The following is a 27,413-nucleotide window of genomic DNA, read 5'->3' on the forward strand; positions in this document are numbered from 1 at the left end:
CCTGCCATAGCCATATTCATCATTCTAGAGAAAGAGCTGGGACTGGTTTTAAGACCCATTGGCATTCTGGTCATCTGGTATTGACCAGAACAGAATGCTGTATACCTACGGCTATTTGGATCTAATTCTACATTATAGAAACCTTGATTTAAGTCTAAATGTGTATAATATATACAACCTGACAGAGAGTCGAGTATTTCTGTAATATTCGGCAAAGGAAACTTATCATCAACTATGGAATTATTTAATTTACGATAATCGATTACTAATCTCCATTTTTTATCGTTACTTTCCGATTTTTTAGGTACTAGTAGAATGGGACTTGACCATTCACTCTTACAAGGTTCAATAATTCCTTGATTTAACATTTTATCTAATTGCCTTTTTATTTCTACTTTTTGAGAATGGGGTAATCTGTATGGTTTTACATAGATTGGATCTACATTGGGTTTTAATGTAATTGTATGTTTATAGATATCAGTCACAGTCAAGCTGTCTCCGGGTAAATAAAAGATATCACAGTATTTCGCACATATGTTTTCGATTGATACCTGTTCTTCCCCCTTTAGATATTCGTGTAATTTTAAAATAGAAAATATTTTTTTTACGCGTTCCGAATTCTTATTCGATTTTCCAAACATACATATATTATACTCACTCGCACTATAAATGTTAGGGCTTACGTCACTCAAACAAAAATCTCTGTCGGTTGTATTTATAAAATGTATAGATTCCGATCGCGACGGAATATACAAAACCTCATTATTAATATTACTAAAAGTAGGTAAATAAATTCGATCATTATTTGAATTAATCAATGAAAAATAATTGTTTTCATAATCAATTATCGCCGCATACTTTTTGCAAAAGTCATCGCCAATTATAGCAGAAACTTTAGTAGGTAGAGTATCAAATACAAAGAATTTATGTTTAAAAGATCCTTGGGGCACTTCCGAATTAAGAAAGACATATCCAATTGCTTCAACACTACCTCCAATTCCGCTAAACTCACATTTCTCTTTATGGAATGGAATGTTATAAGTATAAACAAGTTTCGATTCTAGCGCAGAAATTGATGCGCCGGTGCCAATTAAACAATGTGAAGCAAAACAATTGTTAAAAGTAAATTGAACTAAACGCGAATGATTATTACATGAAAATATATGACCTTTACTCACGAAAAAACTGATTATTATTATCAACAGATGGGGTGGGTTGGGACTGTGAATTATTTCGATCGATGATGTTTACATAACCTTGATTTTGCCCAACGTTTAAGCTATTGTTTTTATTTTTCATACCTCTATTCTGGTACGGGCGGGAATTACCACGCCATGATCTACCTCGCTGTGTGCCACGCCACGTTGGTTGTTGGCCTCTGCTCATACCACCGCCGTGCTGTGGGTGGGCACGGTACCCTCGATATTGATTACCTCGGTAATTATAACGTCCCCTGGAATTTCGAAAACAGGAAACTTTTTTATTTATGCTCATTAAATTGGAATTAGAAGTGGATGGCAACTCCTCATCTAATGCAGATTGAATAGCGTCTTTTAAAGATGTAAAGTTACGCGCTGTAATAATAGTCCCGGTTCTACGATTTCGCAGTCCATCAGCAAATCGTTTGATTGCTTGCTTTTCATTTAAGGGCTTAAGCACCTTATAAGTCTCTGGGTCGTTATCTGCCTGTGAAATAGTCAAGTCAACAAACATTTCAGTGATTTGCTTACCGTATTCTTTGATGGTCAACTCATTCTGCTTAAAATTCAGCAATCGTGTTTGGATGGTTGTAGCAGATTTTTTCGGCAAAAGCTCTTTTTTCATATCATGAATTAAGTCTGAAATACTAGAATAGCTTGGATGTAATTTAAGTTTTGCTGATTGCGATAAACGATTTTTTAACACAAAATTTATTAATTGGGGCTTAGAATCGGCAGTAAGGGTGGTTTCATAATATTCAACGGAATCTATTAATTGTTTAGTTACAGATAAGTCGTCATTCATAACCGGTAACAAACTCAGAGCAACTTTAAAATCAAATTTTTCCATGTTTATAGTTTCTATAGTCTGACCTGAATTACTAATAAATTCTTTCGAATCGGATGACGTTGAAGAGTATCTAACAATATCTTTATACAATGAAAGAAATTGCTGTGAATAATCGACAATCAATTCACTATCGCTAGCACTAATATTACCACAATTTACTTCTTTTTGCAAATAAGAATTTAATGTTAAATATTGGCTATACAAACTATTTGCTTCGCTTAACTTAACAATGTAAATGTTACCCTTTCTACGCTCAGGACCAATTTTCCTTAAGTATTCTTTAATCAATTTTAACTCTTGGCACAATATTTTTAAATCATCTGCCTGCCATATCAAAATATAAAAACTATACATATTACTAAAATTCATTATTACTAATTACGTATTTTGAAGTTATACAAAAATAATATGAATACTTTAACACTAATTATCTAGTTATTACAAATATATCGCTACATAATATGTATTATTATAATTATATAAAACTATTAAAGTCCGTCTCTACGTTGCATCCCTTATATAGGCATGTTCTGCATTCTGGAGTCACGTTACTCGCGCACTGTTTGGACAAATAACAAATTTTTCTTTCTTGAATATTAACAATTTTTAGACGCGGCTCCAATCCAAAATCACTTCAATTTATGTTTCTTGTTCAGCAACAGCTGGAGAACCGTGTAGGGTAGCCCGTTGACGTCTGAACGATCCACGAAGTACATATTGATGTATACCCTGCTGGACCCAGCGATGATGCATTTTTCGGTATACTCTCCATACAACGTAGATGATAAACAGTCTCATCAACAGTAATATTATAAGAAAAAGAATGTTTGTGGTGGAAGCATGGAATTTCAATTCTTTTATATATGCATTATTTTCGGCAGCTAAAGAATTTTGGTTTATAAAAATGTCCTCCTTTTCTACTTTCGAATTACACATATTTTAAACTACAGTGACCATTATTAACTTTGAACTTTGGCGAGTTTGAATTAACACTTGTCAGTAATTTAAATTAAAGGATCTCGCGTTACCGATGCGCATACTGCGCTGGCAGGGTCGCCATATAAGGACGAGGGAAATGAAACGCCCGAATGTTGATATAAGACTACTTTATTAACGTTACTGGTGTGGGTTTTATATTATGATGGCACTAAACATGTGTATATCTAGATAGATACCACAAGAAAATGATTGAAGTTACTAGCCAGTGTGAGATGGCAACGCAATTACAACCTGGACCCTATACAAATAACAAGGAGATGCTGAAGCTCAAGTAAGAAGCTTAAATATGATGATAAAAAAAGAGCTTTAATATACAACATGACAAGCAACTTGGAAGGAAATTCTCTGCTACGGTTTGAACACCAATAAAACATCGATGTGACCTGGAGCGAGTGGAAAAGACTTTACCTGCTAAGCGCGGTTTCGCTGCGAAACTACACGACATGGTTGCAACTAACAAACGTCAGGATGCACAGGTGATACTTTTATTTTTCAAAAAGCCAGCTCTTGGAGAGTCATGTGAGTTAAGTGAGCATATAATCTGCCACGTAATTTGAAAGCTGGAACCCGAGGCACAGGTTCTAAAGCCACCGGTTCTTAAGATACTTAATTATTTAACGGATACTATAGTTGAACCCTCAAAATTAACAAATAATTTAACTTTTGATAAAGTTCAGGGCCTAAATGTTTTTCATGTGGACTCACATCGTCCCAATGTATATCATCCCAATGTAGGGAAAACGTCCGATGTAATAATTATAATAAAATTGTTCATAAAACGGAATATTGCAGATTTAAAAAGTCCGATCACTGTGGTAAAGTAGGTTATGAAGAGAAAGACTGTTATTTTAAAAATCTATCGGCTCCAAATAGTTCTTATGTCAAACCTAACAATAAATTCGATGAAAAGAAATCTAAATTGTTAGCCCGATTGATGTGGATCACCAAAATTTCGTAAAATTATTATTGCTAACAGTTTTAAATTGACTGCATATATTGACTTTAATAATACTATAACAGTATCAGCGGCTCAAAAAATCAATTTAAAATATAATATATGTCAAACAAGCATAAAAGGTTATGGGCGTCAAATTATAACACCAGAAGGTGAAGCTCTATAGTAGCTTTTGAATTTTGAATTTGAACATAGATGGCGTCGGGGCTAGCACATCGGTTTTGATAGTCTTGTGATAACCTACAAGACACCGACATGATAATAGGGCGGGCCTTTAGTGAATTACCGGGAATATGTGTTACGAAAGCGACGGATACTTTAACATTTTCCTATAATAATAGCACTGTTAATATGGAACTACCATTTTCAAATCATAATGACGTCCATCTATCAAAAATAGAATTAAAGGTACCTCATGACCTGAAAATTGTTAATGGATTAATCAAAATTTTAGTTTATACGGACCAATTTGTCGACAATATGTCGATGGTGTTCTGTGAAACTTGAACGGTCTGAACATAGGTGTCTTGGTAAAGAAATTGATATTCCAGAACAAATAACTGAAATAAATGGTAACCGGGGGTATATCGACGTAAACGACTTAGTATATTAACCGATAACATTATTTGCTACACTTTGCATTACTCGAGGTTCTGAATATAAATCGGGTAATATTAAAATCGATACAGATGTGTCAAGATCGGACCTAGACAATCTTCAAAATCTTAAATAAATTTGATCATTGTTTTGATGATCATGTAGGGGTAGGAGATTTGATATAGAAATAAAAATTGAACTAACCACTTAAGTTCCCTTTTATCATCACCCGTATCGTATGTCAATAAAAGAGTGATGAATTTTATGCTGAATAAGTATAGATTTGAATTCGCTTCCTCATTATCAACGATATTTTATTATTTTCAAAAACTATCCCGCAGGCGTTGGAAAATTGAGAACTAATTTTGATTTTATTGAGCAAATATGGTGTAATATTGCGTCGGGACAAATGTTCATTCTTAAAAGCAAGAATCAATTACTTAGGTCACATCATATCGTGTGGAGAGATCCGACCATAGCCAAATAAATTAAAAGCACTAAATGAATTTAGAGAACCAAATAATATTCACGATTTAAGAAGATTTATTGGGTGTAAGCTGGTTACTTCCGTAAATTTATTAAATCTTTCGAGAATAGAATTCGTCCGCTATGTATTTTACTACGAAATACCAATTGTGGAAATGGGGGGAAGAAGAACAAAATTCGTTTATTGGTATAAACGAGCTTTAAAATCTGAACCAGTACTGGCTGTATATAATTCCGAACTTGAAACACAGTTAAACATATATGCATCAAGTCATGGAGTTGGTGGTATTTTATTTTAAAAACAGTTGAAAGGTGAATTAAAACCTATAGCATATTTCAGTAAACAAACCACATCCATAGAACAAAAATATCACTCGTATGAACTTAAAGCAATGGCAGTTGTGTTTAGTATTAGAAAATTTCCTGTATATCTCTTGGGTCGACCTTTTAAAATATTTATCGATTGTCAGGCTCTCAGTAGTTACCGAGGATAGGACGATGATGGCTAGAACTACAAAGTTACAACTTTGAAGTGCAATATAGACCAGAAATACAAATTCAACACGTAGACGCGCTGAGTCGCAATGCTCTACCTTTACAACATATTACAACAGAAAATTGGATTACAGCAGTGCAAAATGATGATCTTGAATTACAAGTCATTATTAATAACATAAATAATTATGAATATAAGAAGTTGTATCTATTAAAAGACGGTATTCTGCATAGAAAAGTAGACGAGTATAAAATCGCAAAAATGTTTCATGATAATGGTCACACGAATGCAACCAGGGTTATTGAGATTGTTCAGAGACAATATTAGTTCGAAAAACTAAAACGATTTGTTACTAAATATGTGAAGGTATGCATTCCGTGTCAATTTGCCAAAAAAAAAACCATTTGGGAAACGAGGCTTTTTAAATCCCATTGAAAAACGGAATATTCCGTGGCATCTCAATAATTTGGTCCCTTGTGTAAATTCGTTAAACCAAAATTGTTACTTATTGGTAGTAATAGACGCTTTCAGTAAATTTGTTTGACTGCAACCTGTTCCTAATACTTTTACAATTCACGTAATACATACAATGAATTTTCTTACGCTCGTTTTCGGACTGCCTACTCGAATAACAACAGACCGTGGGAAGGCTTTTACCAACCAAAAGTTTTCAAACTATTGCACCCTTAAACAAATTCGGCATATATTAAATGCAGTTCCCTGTCTAAGAGCAAAAGGGCAAGTCGAACGTAGTAATCGCACCATTCTTCAATCATTAACAGCGTCTACTGGTGAAAATGAGATAGACTGGGAACAATTTATTCCATAAGTGGAAAAGAGGCATCCATTACAGCATAAACAGCAGTACCCAGAAATGTCCTTTAGAATTACTATATGGATATAAGCCTCGATTTGAACTGCATTTTATACTGTAAAACAAAAAACAAAACTCAAATATCCGAGTTGCGTTCTCAAGCTCAAAAAAATAATATTAACGTTTCTATAAAAAGTAAAGAGGGGTACGATAAAAAAGACTTAATTATACAAAATTCTTTTAGGCGATTTAGTACAAATTCAGCGTAGCATAATAATAATAATAAAAAAAAGGATTAACGAGTGGAAAACTTGTCAACAAATATGCCAGATTTTATAAAGTTGCAAAATATATGATAACGATCATTATAGGGTGAAATCCTTGAATAAAGGCGGATAAGATATTATAATGTTATAGCGGGGGACAAAATGAAAAGTTTCTAATACAACATGTTAGTAGTGGTGATAATACGGACAAAGAAAGTTGAAAGAAATAAGTAAATAATGGTGCATGGTGTAGGTAGATATGATGAAGAATTTTAACCATCAAATGTAATTATTTTCGAAAATTATTTATAATTTTATTAAATCATATTAAAAGCTGACGGTCAATATACAATTATTACATAAAAACGATGAAACGAACAGTAAAATATATACTAGTATGTATATACACAAAATCACTTACCGCGTACTGTTCCAGATTTCACATAAAACGACGCACAAAATGAATTTAAACTTACTGCTTGCACTAAAACCCACATACAAAATGAATCTAAAAATTGAAACTTTACATGGACTACATGTACTACAATAACATGCTACCTACAAGTAAAAAAAAAGTACTTCATTATGTAAAGTCATGAATTAAAAGAATATTTGAATTATCGTTATAAAAATATATGTATATCTTAAATTAATATAGAATTTAAATATAAAATATTTAATAAAAATACAAAATATTTAATACAAATAATTAAATACAAATGTCATTATTCTGTATAGTGAATCTAATGATGATGATATTTGACTAAGAAAGAAAATGTTTCAGCTATCTAATGTAATTGATATTTTTCTTTTAGTTTCTTTATCATTATTACGTTCACTATGACCGACTTTCTTACAGAAGTTACAAGCTACGGATTTAAAATGAAACGAATTAGTCCTTGAGGATTGAGGCAGAGGCAAGTTTCGTGGCTTAGTTTTATTAATGTCAGGTTTAGGCCGTTTATTACTGCATGATGCACTCATGTGTCCCCATTTATTATACTCACAGCATTTAATATTTATTTATTTATATATTTATATACCAAGAGAAGAAATAGTTACATAATTAATTATAAAAGACATGTGATGCACAAAGAATAACTAATCTCTTAAAAGAGACCTCTACGAGAAACCCTTTTCATAAAGGAAACTACATAAAGAAGCGTGGTGTACATAGGTACAATAAAAAGAGTGAAGGGAAAAAAAATATACAGATTTATATATAAATAAGCAAACAAAAAAAAATATAATAATAGAAAATGTTGATATTATACATACATAGATATATACATAAATATACATATATACAAATAGTATATATAAATATATACAAATAGTATGAATAAATAAACATTACATATCAGAAGGTAAAAGTGACAGAAGATGTCACTTAAGTTAATGTTTAAAAACAGGTGTACTTGGTCTCTCTTTGTAAACAGAAAGTGGGAGTGAGTTCCAAAGCTGTGCACCTTGGACAGAGAACGATTTATGGAAAAATTTTGTATTAAAGGAGGGGATATCGAGAGGCTCCACTATGCTATATTTTGCATATCATGTTATATATGCCAGAATATAATGATGAAATTTAAGAATACTCCTTGCCATATAGACATCTAATAATTAATTATAACTGGCTATTGGATAATAATAGTATGTAATTTTACCAGACAAACGTTTCGTTATATACTTTTGTTGTTTGACGAATACCATAACGAATACCATATCCCTAAACATAACGAAAATTTTTAAGAATGTGCCCTCATATCTTAGAATTTATAAATTAAAAATGCCTATGTGACATACAAACTGTGTGATCATGTGGGTATGTAATTAATCATACATTACATACATTTCTTTTATATAAAGAGAGAATTTTAAATCTACCGATTTGTGCGAAGGTTTCAGAACCCCGTAGTGTACATAGGGATCGTCGTAGGATAGACTTGAGATATTTATTAACTATTAATACCAAAAAGACATCATATATGATCTTCGCGCCTAAAAATAAAAATATACCAAATCATGACCAACTAACAATTTTTAACGAGCCAATAAATAAAACTGATCATGAAAAATATTTAGGTCTTATAATGGATAGCAAGTTAACCTGGCAATATCATATTGATCATCTTAAAAATAAAATATCCCCTTTGATAGGAGCACTACGTAGAATTTCCTTATGTATACCTAATACAATTCGTCCTATTATTTATAATTCTTTAGTAAAACCTCATATCGAATATCTTATTGAAATATGGGGAACTGCTGCGAAGTCTAACATAAAGTCATTACAAACTTTACAAAATAAAATTATTAAAGTTCTTTATAAATATGATTATATGACGCCATCCGTTGAATTATATAAAAAAAAAAAACAAAATTTCTTAATATAAATCAATTATACACTTTAAAAACCTGCATGTTGATTAGAAAAATAATAACAAATAAAACACATTTACAATTACACTTTTAAAAAAAAATAACACATACATACCACACTAGAAAACGTAATAAACTAGAACTTCCAAAAACCAAAACCAACTATGGAAAGAAAAACATTTTATTTGAAGGAGTTCAAATTTATAATAAATTATCAGACTTAATCATTAATAGCAAGAGTTTTCCTATATTCAAAAAACGTGTAATGGAATATGTGCAAAATAATTTATAAGTTAATATAACCCCTACCTAAACATGTTTGTCTAATATAACTACAGACTTTTAAATGTACCCTCAAGCAAAATTATTGTGATTTCTTATTATAAGCGAACTTTTGTGTTCTTTATGAGAAATAAATGTCTTTAAACCGAAACCGATATGATACAATATGAACACTCATACCTAACCGACATTAATTAATTAGAAATTTTGTACATATGTATATATTTGCTTATTGAAGTGGTAATTGGATTTAAAACTATTTTGTTACTATAGATAAAAGTCGATATTGTCTGAAAAATGAAATGTAAAATTAACCTGTTGGTACGATAGTGAACCGCCAAGTGAAGCAAAAATAAAAAAGCGGCATGGCCGTATTACACTTTTCTCAAATTATTTCGGGCCATTTTCGACCTATAAGTACATTTCGCATTAAACTTGACGCCTATATTTCTGGTAAGCAAGAAAAAAGTAGCTCAAGCATTACAACTAGACAAAGTTCTAAGTTTTGTTAAATTTTTTCATTCACTGACTGACCCATCATCAAAACTGTAAGGCGCTTCTAATTTATAAAGAAGCTTCAAAATTTTGAAAACAATTTGTGTTTAGTGAATAACTCAGGGAAAAACTAAAATATTTTGAATTTTCTGTCCACTTTTCAAGGTAATCTATAAATATACACATGTAGCTCGTATCATAAGTCAGAGACTGGGCTCTCAGAAAATTCGTTGATAGCACGAGTGTTAGAGAAGTAGATCATACTGGAAAAAAAGAGAAAAAGGAGGTTTTCCATAAAAATAAATGAGATGCCATCGATAACAAAAGTTAAAAAAAAAACAAGTCCCGCAACACTGTTCTTTCATTGTAAAATTTTGGATCATGTACGTAATACCAAGTCGGTTGATCTTTTCGGTCCCCTCTTAAGGGGCCTTCTGTCTTAAGTTATAACGTTATTAACTATCTAACCATATCTCATAGTGACCACATTAAAATTAAAAATATTTTATGTTGAAATAAATAGATTGACTTGGCATTCGCATGAAAACGCAATGCCATGAAAAACCAAATTTTTTTATCAGCAAACCAAGTCTCGCAACTCAGCCAACTCGCAATTCCCGAGCGCATTAAGCAATCTTGATTACTAAAATATGTAGTGCTTGTGAGTTACATCGTGTGTATTGATATGAATTATATTTGTCATAAAAAAATTGTAGGTAATTATTAATTATTATCAAATTACAACTAACTTAAATGCGATTTAACAAAAAATCATTCATAACTAATAAGAATTACTTCAGAGGTTCTATCTCGACTGACACATCTGTCGTCCATAAATCTATGTATATCTTTTCATGATTTCTTTCGGGTTAACGTATATCGGTATGATTTCAGTCATATTCTCATTTAAATATAACTCTGCTATGTCCCGTTTCCTTTCTAGTGATAAACTAGGGATTCGAAAATCTCTAGTTCATCTTAGGGATACGCTTCCAGTTGTGTGAAAATTATTGACGGACCTTAACATGCAACAAGCTCATAAGCTCCATGTCCATATCCATAATATACATTTTTTATCGTCAATGTATTGTTATTTTTTTTTTTTTTTTAATAGAAGTTTTTCAAAAGCATACGATAATAATATGATATAATATGTGAAGTAGATTAACAACATTATTATACCTTTTCGTAACACAAACAACAATTTACTAGTTTCATTTTATTTAAACATTAAATTTCCATACTTAAATTTAGAAAATTTTTCAAATGTCTCGCTACATGATATAAATTAAAACAAAATTAAACCAAAGATATGTTAAATAAAATGCTCTTCAATGGAGTATATAATACACTAGGTAAAACACAATGTTATTTCCATCAAGATTCATTTAATATAGGAAGTTTTCGACGTAGCGAAAATGTTTTTGTAATTAATTATAAAACGATAACTAATACACAATTTGATATTTTTTTTAAGAATATTTTCTAAAAAAATTATCAAATTATGTAGAAAATATTCTAAATATCGAAAAAATCCACAGACTTAAAAAACATTAATAGGCAATAAATATATTGTAACTTAACATTCAGGGATATGTTACATAGGCATTTTTAATTTGTAAATTCTAAGATATGAGGGCACATTCTTAAAAATTATCGTTATGTTTAGGGATATGGTATTCGTTAAGGTATTCGTCAAACAACAAAAGTATATAACGAAACGTTTGTCTGGTAAAATTACATACTATTATTATTCAATAGCCAGTTATAATTAATTATTAGATGTCTATATGGCAAGGAGTATTCTTAAATTTCATCATTATATTCAGGCATATATAACCTGATATGCAAAATATAGCATAGTGGAGCCTCTCGATATCCCCTCCTTTAATACAAAATTTTTCCGTAAATCGTTCTCTGTCCAAGGTGCACAGCTTTGGAACTCACTCCCACCTTCTGTTTACAAAGAGAGACCAAGTGCACCTGCATTTAAACATTAACTTAAGTGACATCTTCTGTCACTTTTACCTTCTGATATGTAATGTTTATTTATTCATACTATTTGTATATATTTATATATACTATTTGTATATATTTATGTGTATATTTATGTATATATCTATGTATGTATAATATCAACATTTTCTATTATTATATTTTTTTTGTTTGCTTATCTATATATAAATCTCTATATTTTTTTTCCCCTCACTCTTTTTATTGTACCTATGTACACCACGCTTCTTTATGTAGTTTCCTTTATGAAAAGGGTTTCTCGTAGAGGTCTCTTTTAAGAGATAAGTTATCCTTTGTGCATCACATGTCTTTTATAATTAATTATGTAACTATTTCTTCTCTTGGTATATAAATATATAAATAAATAAATATTAAATGCTGTGAGTATAATAAATGGGGACACATGAGTGCATCATGCAATAATAAAACTAAGCCACGAAACTTGCTTCAATCCTCAAGGACTAATTCGTTTCAATTTAAATCCGTAGCTTGTAACTTCTGTAAGAAAGTCGGTCATAGTGAACCGAACTGTTTTGCTTAAGGACGAACGAACTCGGGTAACGTAAATTTTTGTCGAGAAGTCGTAACTGTCATTAATAATCGTGACGTAATTACGGCGGTACTAGGTGGCATCCTGACAGATGTATTAATGGATACCGGTTCACACATCTCGTTAATTAGCTCTGATTTAGCTAAGCATTTTTCATGCAAACTACATGCGTGCATTCCACTGTTGCGTGGTTTTGGTGGCGCGGAAATACCAAATAATATAAGTACCGAGTACGTTTTTGAATACTCCGGTAGTTATAGGCACCGATGTACTCGTATTAAGCAGAGACGGAGTGTCTTACATTCGCATTGCGAATTCACAACGAATCATTCGGTCCATTAAATTACCGATTAATATCATATCCGATTGTACGGTAGATTTGGATCTTCATTCTATTAACACGTCACCGTCATAAAATTAGGTTTTGTGCCGGTTGTCATAGTAACCATATTAAATCCACTTATGTTTTATTAAAATAACAACAGATATCACCGATGCGTAAGAGTGTGTCAACGACCAAGACTTTATGATTTTCTAATGTCATGGTTATGGAAAATGTAACTGTGTGCTTCATTAATAATACTATCCGACTATGTGGCTGTGTCAATGACTAAAAACTGTGTGATCATGTGGGTATGTATAATTAGTCATACATTACATACATAATGAGATCTAAGATTTTCGCGAGTTTAATTCATTTAAGTGAAACTAGTATTTTTCGGATAAACTTTGGTGATTTATTTTTGTAAAAAACTACATACTCCCGACGTTTCGGTTACTTTTCAGCAACCGTGATCACGGGCAGACGAGATGTCAGATGTGACCACGGTTGCTGAAAAGTAACCGAAACGTCGGGAGTATGTAGTTTTTTACAAAAATAAATCACGCGCAGTTTATCCGAAAAATACTAGTTTCATTACATACATTTCGTTTATCTAAAGAGAGAATTTTAAATCTACCGATTTGTGCGAGAGGTTACAGAACCCCTTAGTGTACATAGGGATCGTCGTTGGATAGACCTAAGATATGATACAATATGAACACGCATACCCTTTTTTTTTTTTTTTTTTTTTTTCGGGGAGAAATCCTCTTACAGACTGCTCACTGCCCTGGCTCGACAGTGAGTTTTGTGTGGGGTTCGCCCAGCGCCTGATGGTGTTGGCACTGGGAATACCCACTAAAACTCCCCGGCTTCCCTTCCTGCCCGTATTTAGGGTGATTTGGGACCTGCTGTAGCAATTCACCAATTCACCCCCGGGCCGCCCGGCTACTGCGCCGGACTACCGCGCCGATGGGGGACTACCCGGGAAAGCCGAGATAATCCCCAAACGTGGTGACCAGGTGCAATGCCTGCGTCAGTGCCATTTGACGCAGGCTGGTCGAACCTCTAGGTCGTCGAAGAAAGGCGTTTACGGGTTCACCCGTCTCCTCCGACCCGTACGTCTACGCCGGATGGAAGCGGCTAGAGCATTTACCTCCCGCTCCCTCTCCGCGGCTTCCTTCGCCGACATTACTGCTTCGGCGAAGCAAGCGGCAGCCTCCCAAGCCTCATCGCTACCAATCATGGCCTCGACCAAACTTGGAAGCGAGAGCATCCTCCCGCCGAGCGCCGAAGTGAGTGCACGGCGCTCATTTTGCCACGCCGGACACACTACCATAGTGTGGTCGGCAGTGTCGTCGGGATCGCCGCAGTGGTGACACTGTGGCGTTTCTTCCCTTCTGGCGACCCGGTGCAGGTAGTGGCCGAAACAACCATGTCCGGTTAGAATCTGCACCAGGCGGAAGGTGAGGTTGCCCCGATTTTGCCCCACCCACTCCTCTAACACCGGGCGAAACGCGGCAATCGTCCGGTGACCTGCGATAGGGTTGGCAAGTGCCTCCTTCCAACGGTGTAGAGCCTCAATCCGCGCTTCGGTTCGGGCCTGCTCTATGTCTACTAGAGCAGGCTCTTCACCCCGCTGCCTCGCCTCGACTCTGTGCCGATACACCTCCGCAAGCACAAGTGCATCGATGTCAAAAGGAGGCGTGGCCGCTAGTACGCAGGCCGCCCTGTGGCTAACCGTGCGATATGCCCGCACGGCTCTGGTTGCGATTATCCTTTGCGGCCTGCGCAAAAGGGCCTGCGTGCAGGGTGTGACGCACTCAGCCCACACCGGTGCTCCGTATAGTGCCATCGACCGTATCACCCCGTGAAACAACCGACGGCACTTTGCACCAGGCCCTCCCACGTTGGGGAGGAGCCGTCCGAGGCCGGCTGCGGCAGCGCACAGCCGTGGAGCGAGGAGCTTAAAATGCTCCTTGAAGCTCCACCGGGAGTCCAAAGTAAGGCCGAGGTACTTCGCATGCACCTCGACTGGAATTTGTACGCCCTCTACCATCACTTTAAGCTCCAGATGGGCTCTGCGGCGAGGGGCATGGAAGGAGATGGCTGTCGTCTTATTTAGTGCCACTTCCAGACCCAGGAGGCATGAACACGCATACCTAGCCGACATTAATTAAATAGAAATTTTGTACATATTGTTAGAAATAAATAAGGCAGTACTTCCACTTAGATTTTTATTGCTCCACAACTCGTACCAGAAATCCCCCAGTCTAGTACTTACTATTTATAATATTCAAAGGTAACATTTTTAGATGAGAATATAAATATCGTTAAGCTTAGAATCATCAAGATTATCACAATTTAAATTATTTTAAATAATTATAACTAACAATATATATTGACTTATTGAAGTGGTAATTGGATTTAAAACTATTTTGTTACTATAGATAAAATTCGATATTGTCTGAAAAATGAATTGTAAAATTTACCTGTTTGTACGATAGCGAACCGCCAAGTCGAGCAAAAATAAAAAAGCGGCATGGCCGTATTACACTTTTCTCAAATTATTTCGGGCCATTTTCGACCTATAAGTACATTTCGCATTAAACTTGACGCCTATATTTCTGGTAAGCAAGAAAAAAGTAGCTCAAGCATTACAACTAGACAAAGTTCTTAGTTTTGTTAATTTTTTTCATTCACTGACCGTTGTCAGTATAACATAAGGTCATTATCCAATGTTCTCTTTGTTTCCGTAGCATTCTTGTAGCAGATCGTTGCATATTGCTTGAATTCATACTACTTCATATTATACAATACACGAGATCTCTACAGTTTCGCAGTATTTTTTTAATATTTATTCTGCCTGGAGACTCGGAATTCGCTTTAAATTTATTATCGGAACATAAAAAAACAAAAGAATATTACATTTTATTTTTTTAATTTAATTTTTTATAAGGGGTCTGACAATGTCTTGTTAATGATACATATTTATTGCAACTTATTATATATTTCTGTTCATGCCTATGTCTATGTGTGGGTATATATCAAATGAAATAAATCAAATTATAATGGTAAGACCAATGTAAGGACTGACAGTTAAAAGTACTATATGAGAATGTATGTATGTATATATGGTTTGTAACCCAATATTTATGTAGAATGCCTATTTCAAAAATTTATTTATCTAACGAATTGATTGTTTTTTAAGATTTCATTATATTTTTATGTTACAATGAAATATATTTTTTTATCAAAAAAGGGGAAATATACTCTTCCTAGCAATTTTGTAACAATCTCTTCATGGATTGTACTTAACTCTTAAGAATTCCTGGTCTTTTTTTAAATTCTAGTGTACAAGACCTTTTAAACCTTTTATTGCATAGCTTCTATCGCGGGCCTTGAGCGCGGAGACCGAATTCAGAAATTCCGTAGCGAAAATTTCTAACTCCTAACATCGAACGTCGTTTCAGTTTGGCAATCTTCGGCACGGTGTATGTGTGCGTGCGACTACACTATGAGGGCTAACTAGCTGCTAACTGCTCACGACTGATTCTATCTCTTTCACACACAACGCTAGGTGCTTTTTGTCTTCGTCCACGAGTAAGTTCAAGCCCGCAACTAGTTAGACCTTATCGTGTATGTATATGTACATATATATATGGTGTTAAAATTATAAAAAAATAATTACGTGACATCACGTGTTATTAGACTTGCTGACGAGAAGCTTGTGATATAAATACAGTAGTGGCATCACACTAAAGAATACACATCCGAGCAATGAGCACTCGTCACTGACACGTATCATTATATTATTTTATTACGATTTTATTGAAATAGATAGCACAAGTTACGGCATCTCCAAAGAAAAAAAGAACAAAGAAAAAAAATACTGCATATATAAAATAAAAATATAATTATAATTGCATAAGTTGATAAAATGCTATGCAATAGCTTTACCGCGGCAGTCTCCGAGTGCCACACGTCTATTTTTAGTCAGTTTACGTCGGAAGGACATTTTAAATTATTTTACATTATCAAATTTTTTATAAATGTATATTATTTATTTGTTTGCTACGAAAGTGTGAGAAACAATACTTGATTTTTATAAATACCAGTTTTTCTATACAGTCAAATATTCTTAACTGAGAATTAGTTAGTTGTGACTGGACTGTTAGAGATGACTTGTTGAGATGAGTATTTTGAAATCATGGCCATAAGCCAGGTTTCTGTAGGAAACTTTACATGGAATTATTTATATATATATTTTTTATATATTATATGTATATATTACTCCTTCCTTACTTACTTCCATTGTATTTAACTTTTATTTACTTGTTTGTTTCCTCTTGTTCATTAGGATTTCTCAGCACTTTCAAATGCTAATGTCATTAAATTATAGTTTGTTTCTTTAAAACTATTTGTACGCTATTAAAATTCCTAAAACCTTAAATTAAAAGAAGAAAAATGTTTAACTTTAAACACATCATTTTCTTTTATGAAGATTTTCAATATCTTACAATTATAATTCCGTGTAGAAGACTATAAGTTAAATCATTTTTCTTGTTCCGATTATTGAAAGAAAATGTAAAACAAAAAGTTTTTTAAACTTCTTAGGAATACATTTTGTAACTACATATTATGTATACCTTAAAAGCTTCCTTTATTTATATTGAACATTAGCCACAGTGGGCCGTCCTAATAATTAAACCAGAATACTTAAATTTGATCTTCTAGTATGCAACGCTATCAAGAACGTGACTCCCATACTATGTGATGTATTAATCTGTAGTGAGATCAATATACTTTTTTTTTAATTTTACATAAAAATCTCGTATCAAATCGTAGCACAGTACTCTGGAGCGTTATGAATACCTGGTACATTATATTATGAAATAAACCTGACTTGAACTATGTTTTGTTTTGTTTTAAAAAGAACGAGAAAATTAATCCAAAACAATAATGATTAATTAAATGTATAAGAGGCAGAAAAACAGAATTAAAAAAATGTATTTTATTGTTATTCTAAATAAAGAAATCAGAAAAATAATAATAATTTATTTATTAATTAATGTTCATCAAAGCGATAGATTTTTTCGGTTAGTTTCAGGTGAATCAGCAAAAAGGAGTTATTCCCAAATCTAGTAGTTAAGAAAGTGGAGACTCGAAATAGACTTCACAAACTAAAGGCATTTGTCTAAAAATAATATCGTTATTTCCCAGCTTTGCAAGTTAAAAAGATTTTTTTTATTTCTCGTAGCTCCAACGCTACTCATATCACCTTACCAGGAGAACATAGATCTTTGCGGGTGATTTTACACTATAGATTGAAAAAAAAACCGATATGGGACAGATGAGTTTTATTAAATTTATATCTTTTTTTTTTTTGGGGTCGGGTTGGAAAATATTAAGTGATGAAATACATGTGTATTTCATCACTTTATTACATGATTGTAGATTAGGGTAGGTTAATTCGACGATCCCCCGGGGGCTGTCAACTTGTGGTGGTGGGGGGCTTGAGTGCTCCAGTGATCCCCAGGGCTTTACCGGCAGGTATGTACTACCATACCGGACGGGTCTGGGGTGAGGGGTCAGACTAAGAGCGACACAAGCGGTGTCTAAATACATAGTTTCACTGTTATATTTCTAAAAATGACAATTTTCCATACGAACATTCATCACCTGTTTTTACCCCAATTTTCGCAATAAAAAGTAGCCTATGTTCTTTCATTCCTAATAAAGTGTCTAAATACAAAGTTTCACTGTTATATCTTCAAAAATGACGATTTTCCATACGAACAGTCATCCCCTCTTTTTACCCATTCCCCCATTTTTTGCCATAAATACCAAATTTCATCAAAATCGGTTCACTGGTTTAGGCGTGAAAGCGTAACAGACACACAGACAGAGTTACTATCGCATTTATAATATAATAATAATAATAATAATAATAATAACAGCAATAATAATAATGATAAAATATTAGTATATAGTAAAATAGTATATAGTATAATAGTATATAGTATATAGTATGGATTTAATTTTTTGTTTTTTTATTTTGTTTTTAATTATTTAATTTTTTATTTTTTATTTTTTAATCATACATGAAGTATGAAATATTTAATGAGTAAATAAGAGATGGTTTTTTATTTCTGCCTTTACTTTATAAAACTACCTGTCTATCTTTACTTTTATTTACTTTTTACTGGATAATGCACGTTCCTTTAAAAAATAAGTTTAAATTTAAAAACAAATTGTGAACCGTAGTTTCAAGTCACGTTTATTGCGTACTAGCTTTTGCCCGCGACTTCGTTCGCGTGGACTTCAGGTTCGTCCCGTCTAGTCTAGTAATAAGTAAGAAATACGGTAACTAAGCACTGCAGAGCCCTAATCATAGGCCTATAGGTAGCTACTGCAGTATGCTCCTATAAACTACATTTAATGATCTTTTTCCTTCAGCATAAACATGCAGATTCTTCGCTTTAGAAACACGTGAGCAAGCCACATAGAGCTGACCGTGAGAAAAACATGGCGTGCCCAAATGTAGGCCTGCTACCTTCAAGGTTTGACCCTGCGATTTGTTGATCGTCATTGAAAATGCGACTTTTAATAGGAACTGCAGGCGTTTAAAATTGAATGGCAAGTTGTTGGGTATGATTGGGATGCGCGGTATAAGAACATTGTCTCCCTTGGCTTCTCCAGTTAAAATTGTAGCCTTCACTATATGCCTTCCTAATTCGGTAACTCGCAACCGAGTACCGTTGCATAATCTTGGCGCATCCAGGTTACGCATTAACAAAACGGGTACACCTACCTTTAATTCCAACTTGTGTGATGGCACCCCGGACAACTCTAAAGAGTTTAGGAACTCTACGGGATAACTTGTAGTGTCATCGGATGACATAACTGTGTCAATGGAATTATACACTGATGTTTCGCTGTTTATTTCGGCCAAGATGTTTTTATTTATTTTCGCAACAATCTGATTTTTTGGTGCCAATATGGTTCTTTCACACAACCAATTTTCGTCAAGAATATTTTGTTGCAGATTCGGAAAAACTTGTTCAATAAGTTCGTTTTCTGTCTCCACAGCATGACAAAATTGCTGTGTGAAAAGAACCATACCTACTTGGTCGGTGTTTAGGTGGCCTTCACTAATTTCTAGCAGTTTTTGAGCATATGCTCCTGATTCGACATCGCTGAATAACTGGACTCGCATGTTAGTGGTAAGATAAAGCTTTTCAACTTTAGACCACAGATATGAGGCTTTTAGACATGCGTTAATTTCATCTGCTGCAGTGCCTCTCTCGATAATAGGTAAAGTCTGTCTAAAATCCCCTGCCAATAACACTACCACACCACCCATCAACTTTCGATTGCTGTGAATATCTTGTAGACAGCGATCAAGCGCCTCAATGGCGCGTTTGTGTGACATAGTGCACTCGTCCCACACGATCAGCATACATTGTTGCAAGAGGGCGCCACGGGCACTGCTCTTACTGATGTTGCACGTTGGGGTTTCTTCGCTCGCCAGATTAAGAGGTAATTTAAAAACCGAATGTGCCGTTCGTCCACCGCTCAGCAATGTTGCAGCGATCCCAGAGGAAGCCACCGCTAATGCAACTTTACGGTCCTTACGAATTTTTGCTAGAAGCAAATTAAGCAAAAATGTTTTACCTGTACCGCCCGGGGCGTCAAGAAAGAAAAGGCCGCCTTTGTCAAGCTCAACTCGTTGTAATATTTTGTTATAAATGTTTTTTTGTTCGGGTAGCAGGCGTGGTTCAGTTTCGCTGACCTGAGCGTCTAATAAAGCAATATCGTAGCTTAGCTCTTTGATCAAATCGGTCGACAACTCTCCTCGACGCTCTGGTGTAGGCATACCGAAGTCAGACAATTTCTTACCGGAAATCGTTATTATTTTGTCCTCTATATGTCTCAGTGCTTCATTGAAACATAGATCATTGTTGACTTGATCCATCCTTTCAAATCTTTGCAAGATATCCTCCGATAATGCAGATTTATACTTATCCCATAGTTGAAGAGGATTGGATAAACCGCAAGTGCATATCAATATTGCAAATAGTTCTCTTATTTGCGAAGGAGAGCGACACAGCACTGCCTCTTCCATTGTGGCATCCCAGTGGTTGTCATCTTCCAACAACCCCAACTTCTCACACGCTTGTCGAAAAGTTTGAAGTTCTTGGCCGTCAACTGTTTTAAGATCCAAAAAGCTAGTGGGGCCCTGTACTACATTCAGCAGCATTCGCAAACAGTAACATTCGAAGTTACTAACATGCACTGTGTAAATGCGCCCAAGAGCATCTCCTGCCTTCACACCTGGCCAGCCGTCGACAGGTGTGCCTTGTAAACGACGTTTCCATTCTTTCGACGACACGTTCCATGTATAGTAGCGGGGTACGTCAACATAAAGTAATGTTTTTGCAAATGCGTCATTTTGGCAAAGCAGGAAAAATGCAGTTAGTGTCGTCTTAGGTGGTGCGGCCATTCTCTCTCTAAAATTGTTTTCAGTGAAGTAAATCCGCTGACCATTAGGCAGATGAACCGCAAGGTGAGTGACTGTTGGGTGTCTTTCATGCAGAGGCAGACCCAAGATCCGCCACGCTGCTTCGTTACTACTAACATATCTACCGGCTCGATACGTTTGCACCTCATCTCTCGGGTCAATATTAACATTCCCTTGCTGTCGAATGTTAAAAATAGCCTGGTCGCTGCCTTTGTTTATATATTTACAAATATATTTTATCGCCTGTACCGTATTGCAGAACTCTACATTTATGTGACAGTTATAAATTTTAGACAGAAGAGGAGAATATGGGACAATCCAGCTATTGTCAACCAATACTTCCTGTGTTCCACCTCGGGTTTTTAGAGTTATCGTACGGCCGCCATCTCCTGGTGTTCTACGCCTGTACAAAGGATAGCCTTTGTCGTTAGTTTGAGTATCTTTCAAAAGCGCCCTTGGATACTTTTTGGTGCATTTTCCTTCTTTCATGCATGGTGATGACGGATTTAGTGCACCACAGGGACCGTGAATCATATTTTTGGTTACAGTATCGTAGAGTTTTCGATCACTTTCTGGATTTGGTATCTCCGCACTTATGACTTCATCAATTTGGTTGGGGCGTAATTTTTCCGTCAACCACAGCAGTAAGTGCACGTGAGGCAGACCTCTTTTTTGCCACTCGATCGAGTACATGAAACACTTCATATCTCCAAATATTTTACCTTTTGTAAGTAGAGCAACCAATTTTTGTACTTTTATTTTAAATAACCTGGCTGTTAAGTCATGTCTGTCTGTTGCATTTTGACCTGGAATGAGCTCTTTAGTAATTTCTGGCCAAGCGGGATTACATGTCATTGTAATAAACAGATCAGGCCTCCCGTAGTTACGCACGTATGTGAACGCATCCTGCGTGTACTCATGAAGATATCTCGGGCTATTTACAAATGACGATGGGAGTATTACCAATTGACCCAAATTGTTTGGATCTAAATCCGCATCATTCCTGACCGCGTCTTGTAAATGTATATAGTTTTCTGCTCGCAGTTTTGTTTGGTTTAAAGCAATAAACCTTAAGCGCTCACTCTCCACTTTGACATACATGTCCACCAAAAACTGAAGCAAGAGAAGCCTACATCGAAGCAATAAATTAAAATTGTTGCGACGTACCATCATATGATATGCATAAAAGTCTTTGCACGACACTTTTTTGTTCGGTATAGGCTGTTTTGTAACTGGGTTTGTCTGAGGAATATCAAAACTGTACCCCTCTTGTCCTTTCCAAAAAATTATCGGGTACTCGAGAGCATCATAAAATCTATGAGTGTCCGGAACTCTAGTAAGCCGGCCATCGTGCGCCTGAATAACAATGTCCCGAGACGCAGTTTGTTCAGTACTAACTACTACGGCAGCTATTTCGTTTGTGGTCGGGGCATTGAATCGTCTTTCGTGTTCACCACGTGGTACACGATCTGGGTGTATCACGACCCTGTAATTATCGCTAGTCACTCTATCTTTAGCCATTTTAAATTCATGCACTAAAACGTTGTGATCATGTAGAACTTTTTGTATTTTTTGAACTGTGTTTCTTTCCACACCTGGTACGTACTCAGAACGCCTATCAACTTGTGCTTCCTCATCACCCATGAAATAAACTTGCAAAAATTTTGGTTGCGTATTAGCAGCAGGAAGCAAAGAGCCAATTGTGTGGTATATTTGCCCTTGGATTGTAAAAGTCGGGCAAAATCCTGGCATCGACACAATGTTATCAGCTCCAAAAGATGTCATATGGAAGCATGTATTGTATTTTCTTATGTTTTTTAAAAAACGGCGAGACTCATCTGTTTCATTTGAAAAAAGTTCTTTAAGAGGTTCAACACGCTCGTCTATTGAAGGAAGAACTACTTTTCCTCCCGAACAACACATGCCTGCAGCTTCCTCTTTCCATTTAAGAGCACCGCAAAATCTGCATTCCTTATTCATCGCTTCTATTTTTATAAGCTTGTGGCTTTCGTAATCAAGAGTTTCATCGTACTCAAATGCAGCTTTATCAAATACTCCCCACGCGTTTCTTGTAAATATTAATCGTCGCTGTTGTGCCCTTTCAGCAACAGCGCATCTGCGAGCTTCAGCAGCTTCAACAGTTTCAGTAGCTCTTTGGGACCCTATGTAAGTCGCTTGCTGAAGACGCCGAGCTTGAGACTGTTCGGGTGTCTCAGAAGCCCGTTGAGATGCCAGATATTCAGCGTTCTGTTGACGTCGAGCTTGAGACTGTTCGGGTGTCTCCGCAGCCCGTTGAGATGCTAGATACTCAGCATGCTGTCGACGTCGATCCTGGGACTGTTCGGGTGTCTCAGAAGCCCGTTGAGATGCCAGATATTCAGCGTTCTGTTGACGTCGAGCTTGAGACTGTTCGGGTGTCTCTGCAGCCCGTTGAGATGCTAGATACTCAGCATGCTGTCGACGTCTATCTTGGGACTGCTCTGGTGTCTCAGCAGCTCTTTGAGCTGCCTCACGCTCTGCTTGTTTAAGCCTTCGCAGTTCGGCTTGTGGAAACGTCTCGTTAAGTCTAGCTACTTTCATAGTTCGAGGTTTATTAGAGCTTTGGGAAAGATTAGACTTACGCTTTCGCGGCATAATTCTTAAGTACGTGTTGTTTCTATACTTCCAAAAAATACAGTACGGTAGTTATTGTTATGATTGTACTTTAATGCAATCCTTGCCTATTTAATTAACCTATCTATATAGTAATTCAATTATCAATGAAGTAATTCGTTATAATTAACCTATTTATATAATTTGTTATAATTAACTGTAAGTAACCTATCTATATAGTAATTGAATTATCAATGAAGTAATTCGTTATATAATTAACCTATTTATATAATTTGTTATAATTAACTGTAAGTAACCTATCTATATAGTAATTGAATTATCAATGAAGTAATTCGTTATATAATTAACCTATTTATATAATTTGTTATAATTAACTGTAAGTAACCTATCTATATAGTAATTGAATTATCAATGAAGTAATTCGTTATATAATTAACCTATTTATATAATTTGTTATAATTAACTGTAAGTAACCTATCTATATAGTAATTGAATCATCAATGAAGTAATTCGTAAAAATGAAGTATCTTTTTGTACGTGTAACTCCTAACCAAAAAGAAACCTGGCAATAACTAACCTTAGGCCTATATTACTTAATGTAGGCGACCATACGTTTTTATCAAATCGCTAGTGCCTTGAAAATTAGCAAAACGGACACAACCGTCAACGACGTCTGCCCTCACGCGTCTGCCCGCGTTCGGGTCGCGCACTCAGCGATGAGCCACTTCTTCCCCACCGCACCTACCCCGCTCCCCCCACGCCCCGTTCGCCTGGCGCCGCTGCCGGTATTTATCACCGAAACGGTATTTATCGCCGAAATTGCTATGACTCTGCATTTTAAATCTGTGATATCTTCGAAAATATTTATTTAATTTACATGCTGTAAAAAGCCATATTGATCTTTATTAAATGCACAATGTATTTAAGATACTTAATTGGATAAGGGTTAATACTGTATTGCTTAAAATCGCTTCGTAAATAAGCCATTATTTCTCGTACAAAGTAAAGGATAAAAAATGGTTATTGTGGGTTATTCCTAAGAGATAAACATATACCATACATAGACCTTTTTAAATTGTACAATACTGTAGTAAATTGTTTTGATCTATCTTGTAGGATTCAGTCAGCGTTTGCAATGTAAGCGCAAAAAATGTGTTTTTTTTTACGACCTCACATTAAAAACCTCAAAAATTGTAGCCTATGTGTTATTCTGATGTATAAGCTATATTGTGGTAAAGTTTCATTCAAATCCATTCAGTAGTTTTTACGTGAAAGAGTAACAAACATCCATACATCCATACTTACAAACTTTCGCCTTTATAATAGTAGTAGGATTATGAAGTACCAGGTGTTCATAAAGCTACAGAATACTATTACACAATTTGCTACGGGGATGCTACGAAAACCCAGAGAATTGGTTCTACGATAAACATACAAATATGCATTTCAAAGGGTTAATAGTGCAGACGTTGTGACAAACATGCATGCACGAACTAAGGCGAAACTATATTTTAGTGTCGGCTATCATGAAGAAAGGAATTCCCGTTTTCAAAATTAAATCAAACTAAGATATCTAAAATCAGAGAGCATAAAGGGCAATTGTATCAGGCTTACTGAAAACTAATGTAAAAAACAATTTTTTTTCTTCTGAGATTTTCTTAGACATACATTTTGTAACAATATATTTTGTCAATCTTAAAAGTCTGCCTTACATACATATCTTGAAAACTAAGAGCAGTGGGTAGTCGTATCAGTATTGTATACAAATCAGAATACTTAAGTCTGTTCTCCTAGTATGCAACGTTATCAAAAACGTGAGTCCCATATTATGTATTTATACGTAACTGTAGTCAGGTCAATAAAGTTTTACTTTTCACAGCAATCATGAAACATATTTACAACTCCTTCAGACTTATGAAGTCCTGGTTCCCGCACTATGAAACAAACGTGACCAATTTTCGAAGTTCTGGTGATTCCTTTGTAGCAAGCAACCATGATCAATTGACAGACGAGATGAAAATGAAATCATATACATATTTTCTAATCAGAAAATACATACGAGTATATGTCGAAGTACGGTCCAGGCCGTGGTTTTTAAAAAGAGTGACGCCAGCATAACTGACGTCATCAATGACTTTATTCTTAATTGTAGACCAACATTGTTGTGACTACACTTACACAGGTGGCTACGCAGGTGGTTATGCGGCTAACACCTGATTATTTCAACTACCCACAATTATTAGTTTTTTGAATAATAAGAACTACGCCGTTATATATTTTTTTTTTCAGTAAATTTTAGTCAAAATTGATTAAGTGTATATTTCGAAGTAGAGAGACGAAAGTGGCTGTACGAACTTAGTGCCTTATCATTTATAGAAAAAGAAATGCCCGCTTCGAAAGTAAATTTTTTTTTATTGGTCTCGTACCGCAACTCATAACATCGTACCAGGGAAACATAAATCTATGAAGGTGATGTTTCACTATGAATTGAGAGTGAAATTTGTGCTATATGAACATATTGGGACGGACGTGTGTTTTAAATATTTCATATCAATATATATTGATATTTATTTGTTTGTGTGTGTTCGTGTGTCATGGCCTAATTTACATTAATAAGAGCTTATTTATTTATTATTTTTTTCCCGTTATTCTTATGAATATAATTTTGTTCTTGTGATATATAAGTTTCTTTTGCGTGTTCCGGAAATCTTGCATTATGGAAGTGAATTTTGCTTTCATAAAATAATTTGCATTATTTCAAGTTCGTAGAGCAGTGGACCATCGTCGTTCCGTATTGCATACAAAACATGATTCCTGAATTAATGTTCATCTGTAATACAAGGTTATAAGGTCAGGGTATATAAAACTATCAAGGTGATCTTTCTCCGCTTTAATCTCATGCTTATGTTTGCCCGTTGTTAATTTTTTTGGGTAATTTTAAGTGTTGCATTGCATTGCATTGCAAAGATTTCAAGTTTTTAGAAAAAAAGGATAAGAGATCATAAATTATTAAAATTAATTTAGAGTCATCTCAGAGTCTCAGAATTCCAAAGCACCGAGAGAATTTTTTCAGCTTTGTCTAAAAAAGCCTGATTATAAATATAAATTATAAATACGTACACATTTACATACATATATACTTATATATTAATATTATACATAATATCTCTACAAAATATTTGAAGCGTAGTAGTACTCTTTTCCTTTAGTGACTTTACTAGTGCCCTTATTACTAAAATAAACGTGAGTACCTAATAATATCTTGCATTCACATTCATAGACGATTCACGACGAGCAATTTTTTTATATTCTCAAGGTATTTTTTTTTATTTTGTAAACCTTGATCAGAAAGGAATTTTATACAAAAATAACCAATCGGACCATACTTTCTACAAAAAGAATTAATCCAGAAAAATTTCAATGTAATTTTCAAACTGTCTGTTTAATGCAGAGATGATTCTCAATAAAAATAATTAATCAATCTAGAAAAGAAAAGTCGATGGATCTCCTTCACAAAGCTGATTTTGATTTATTGATTGATTTCATAACACCGCCGCAACTCACTAACTAACTCAC

The 27,413-nt window shown here is 34.8% G+C and overlaps 1 protein-coding gene across 1 annotated transcript; it reads right to left on the reverse strand.

Moving 5' to 3' along the window:
* Positions 1-19,109: 19,109 nt before the first annotated feature.
* On the reverse strand, positions 19,110-23,804 carry LOC133320652 (uncharacterized). The gene has a single exon (XM_061529278.1). The coding sequence runs from the start codon at positions 23,802-23,804 to the stop codon at positions 19,110-19,112; it is 4,695 nt and encodes a 1,564-aa protein (XP_061385262.1).
* Between the last annotated feature and the right edge of the window lie 3,609 nt (positions 23,805-27,413).

Source organism: Danaus plexippus, unplaced genomic scaffold (assembly GCF_018135715.1).
Source record: "Danaus plexippus unplaced genomic scaffold, MEX_DaPlex mxdp_43, whole genome shotgun sequence".
In the NCBI taxonomy this organism is placed as follows: Eukaryota; Metazoa; Arthropoda; class Insecta; order Lepidoptera; family Nymphalidae; genus Danaus; species Danaus plexippus.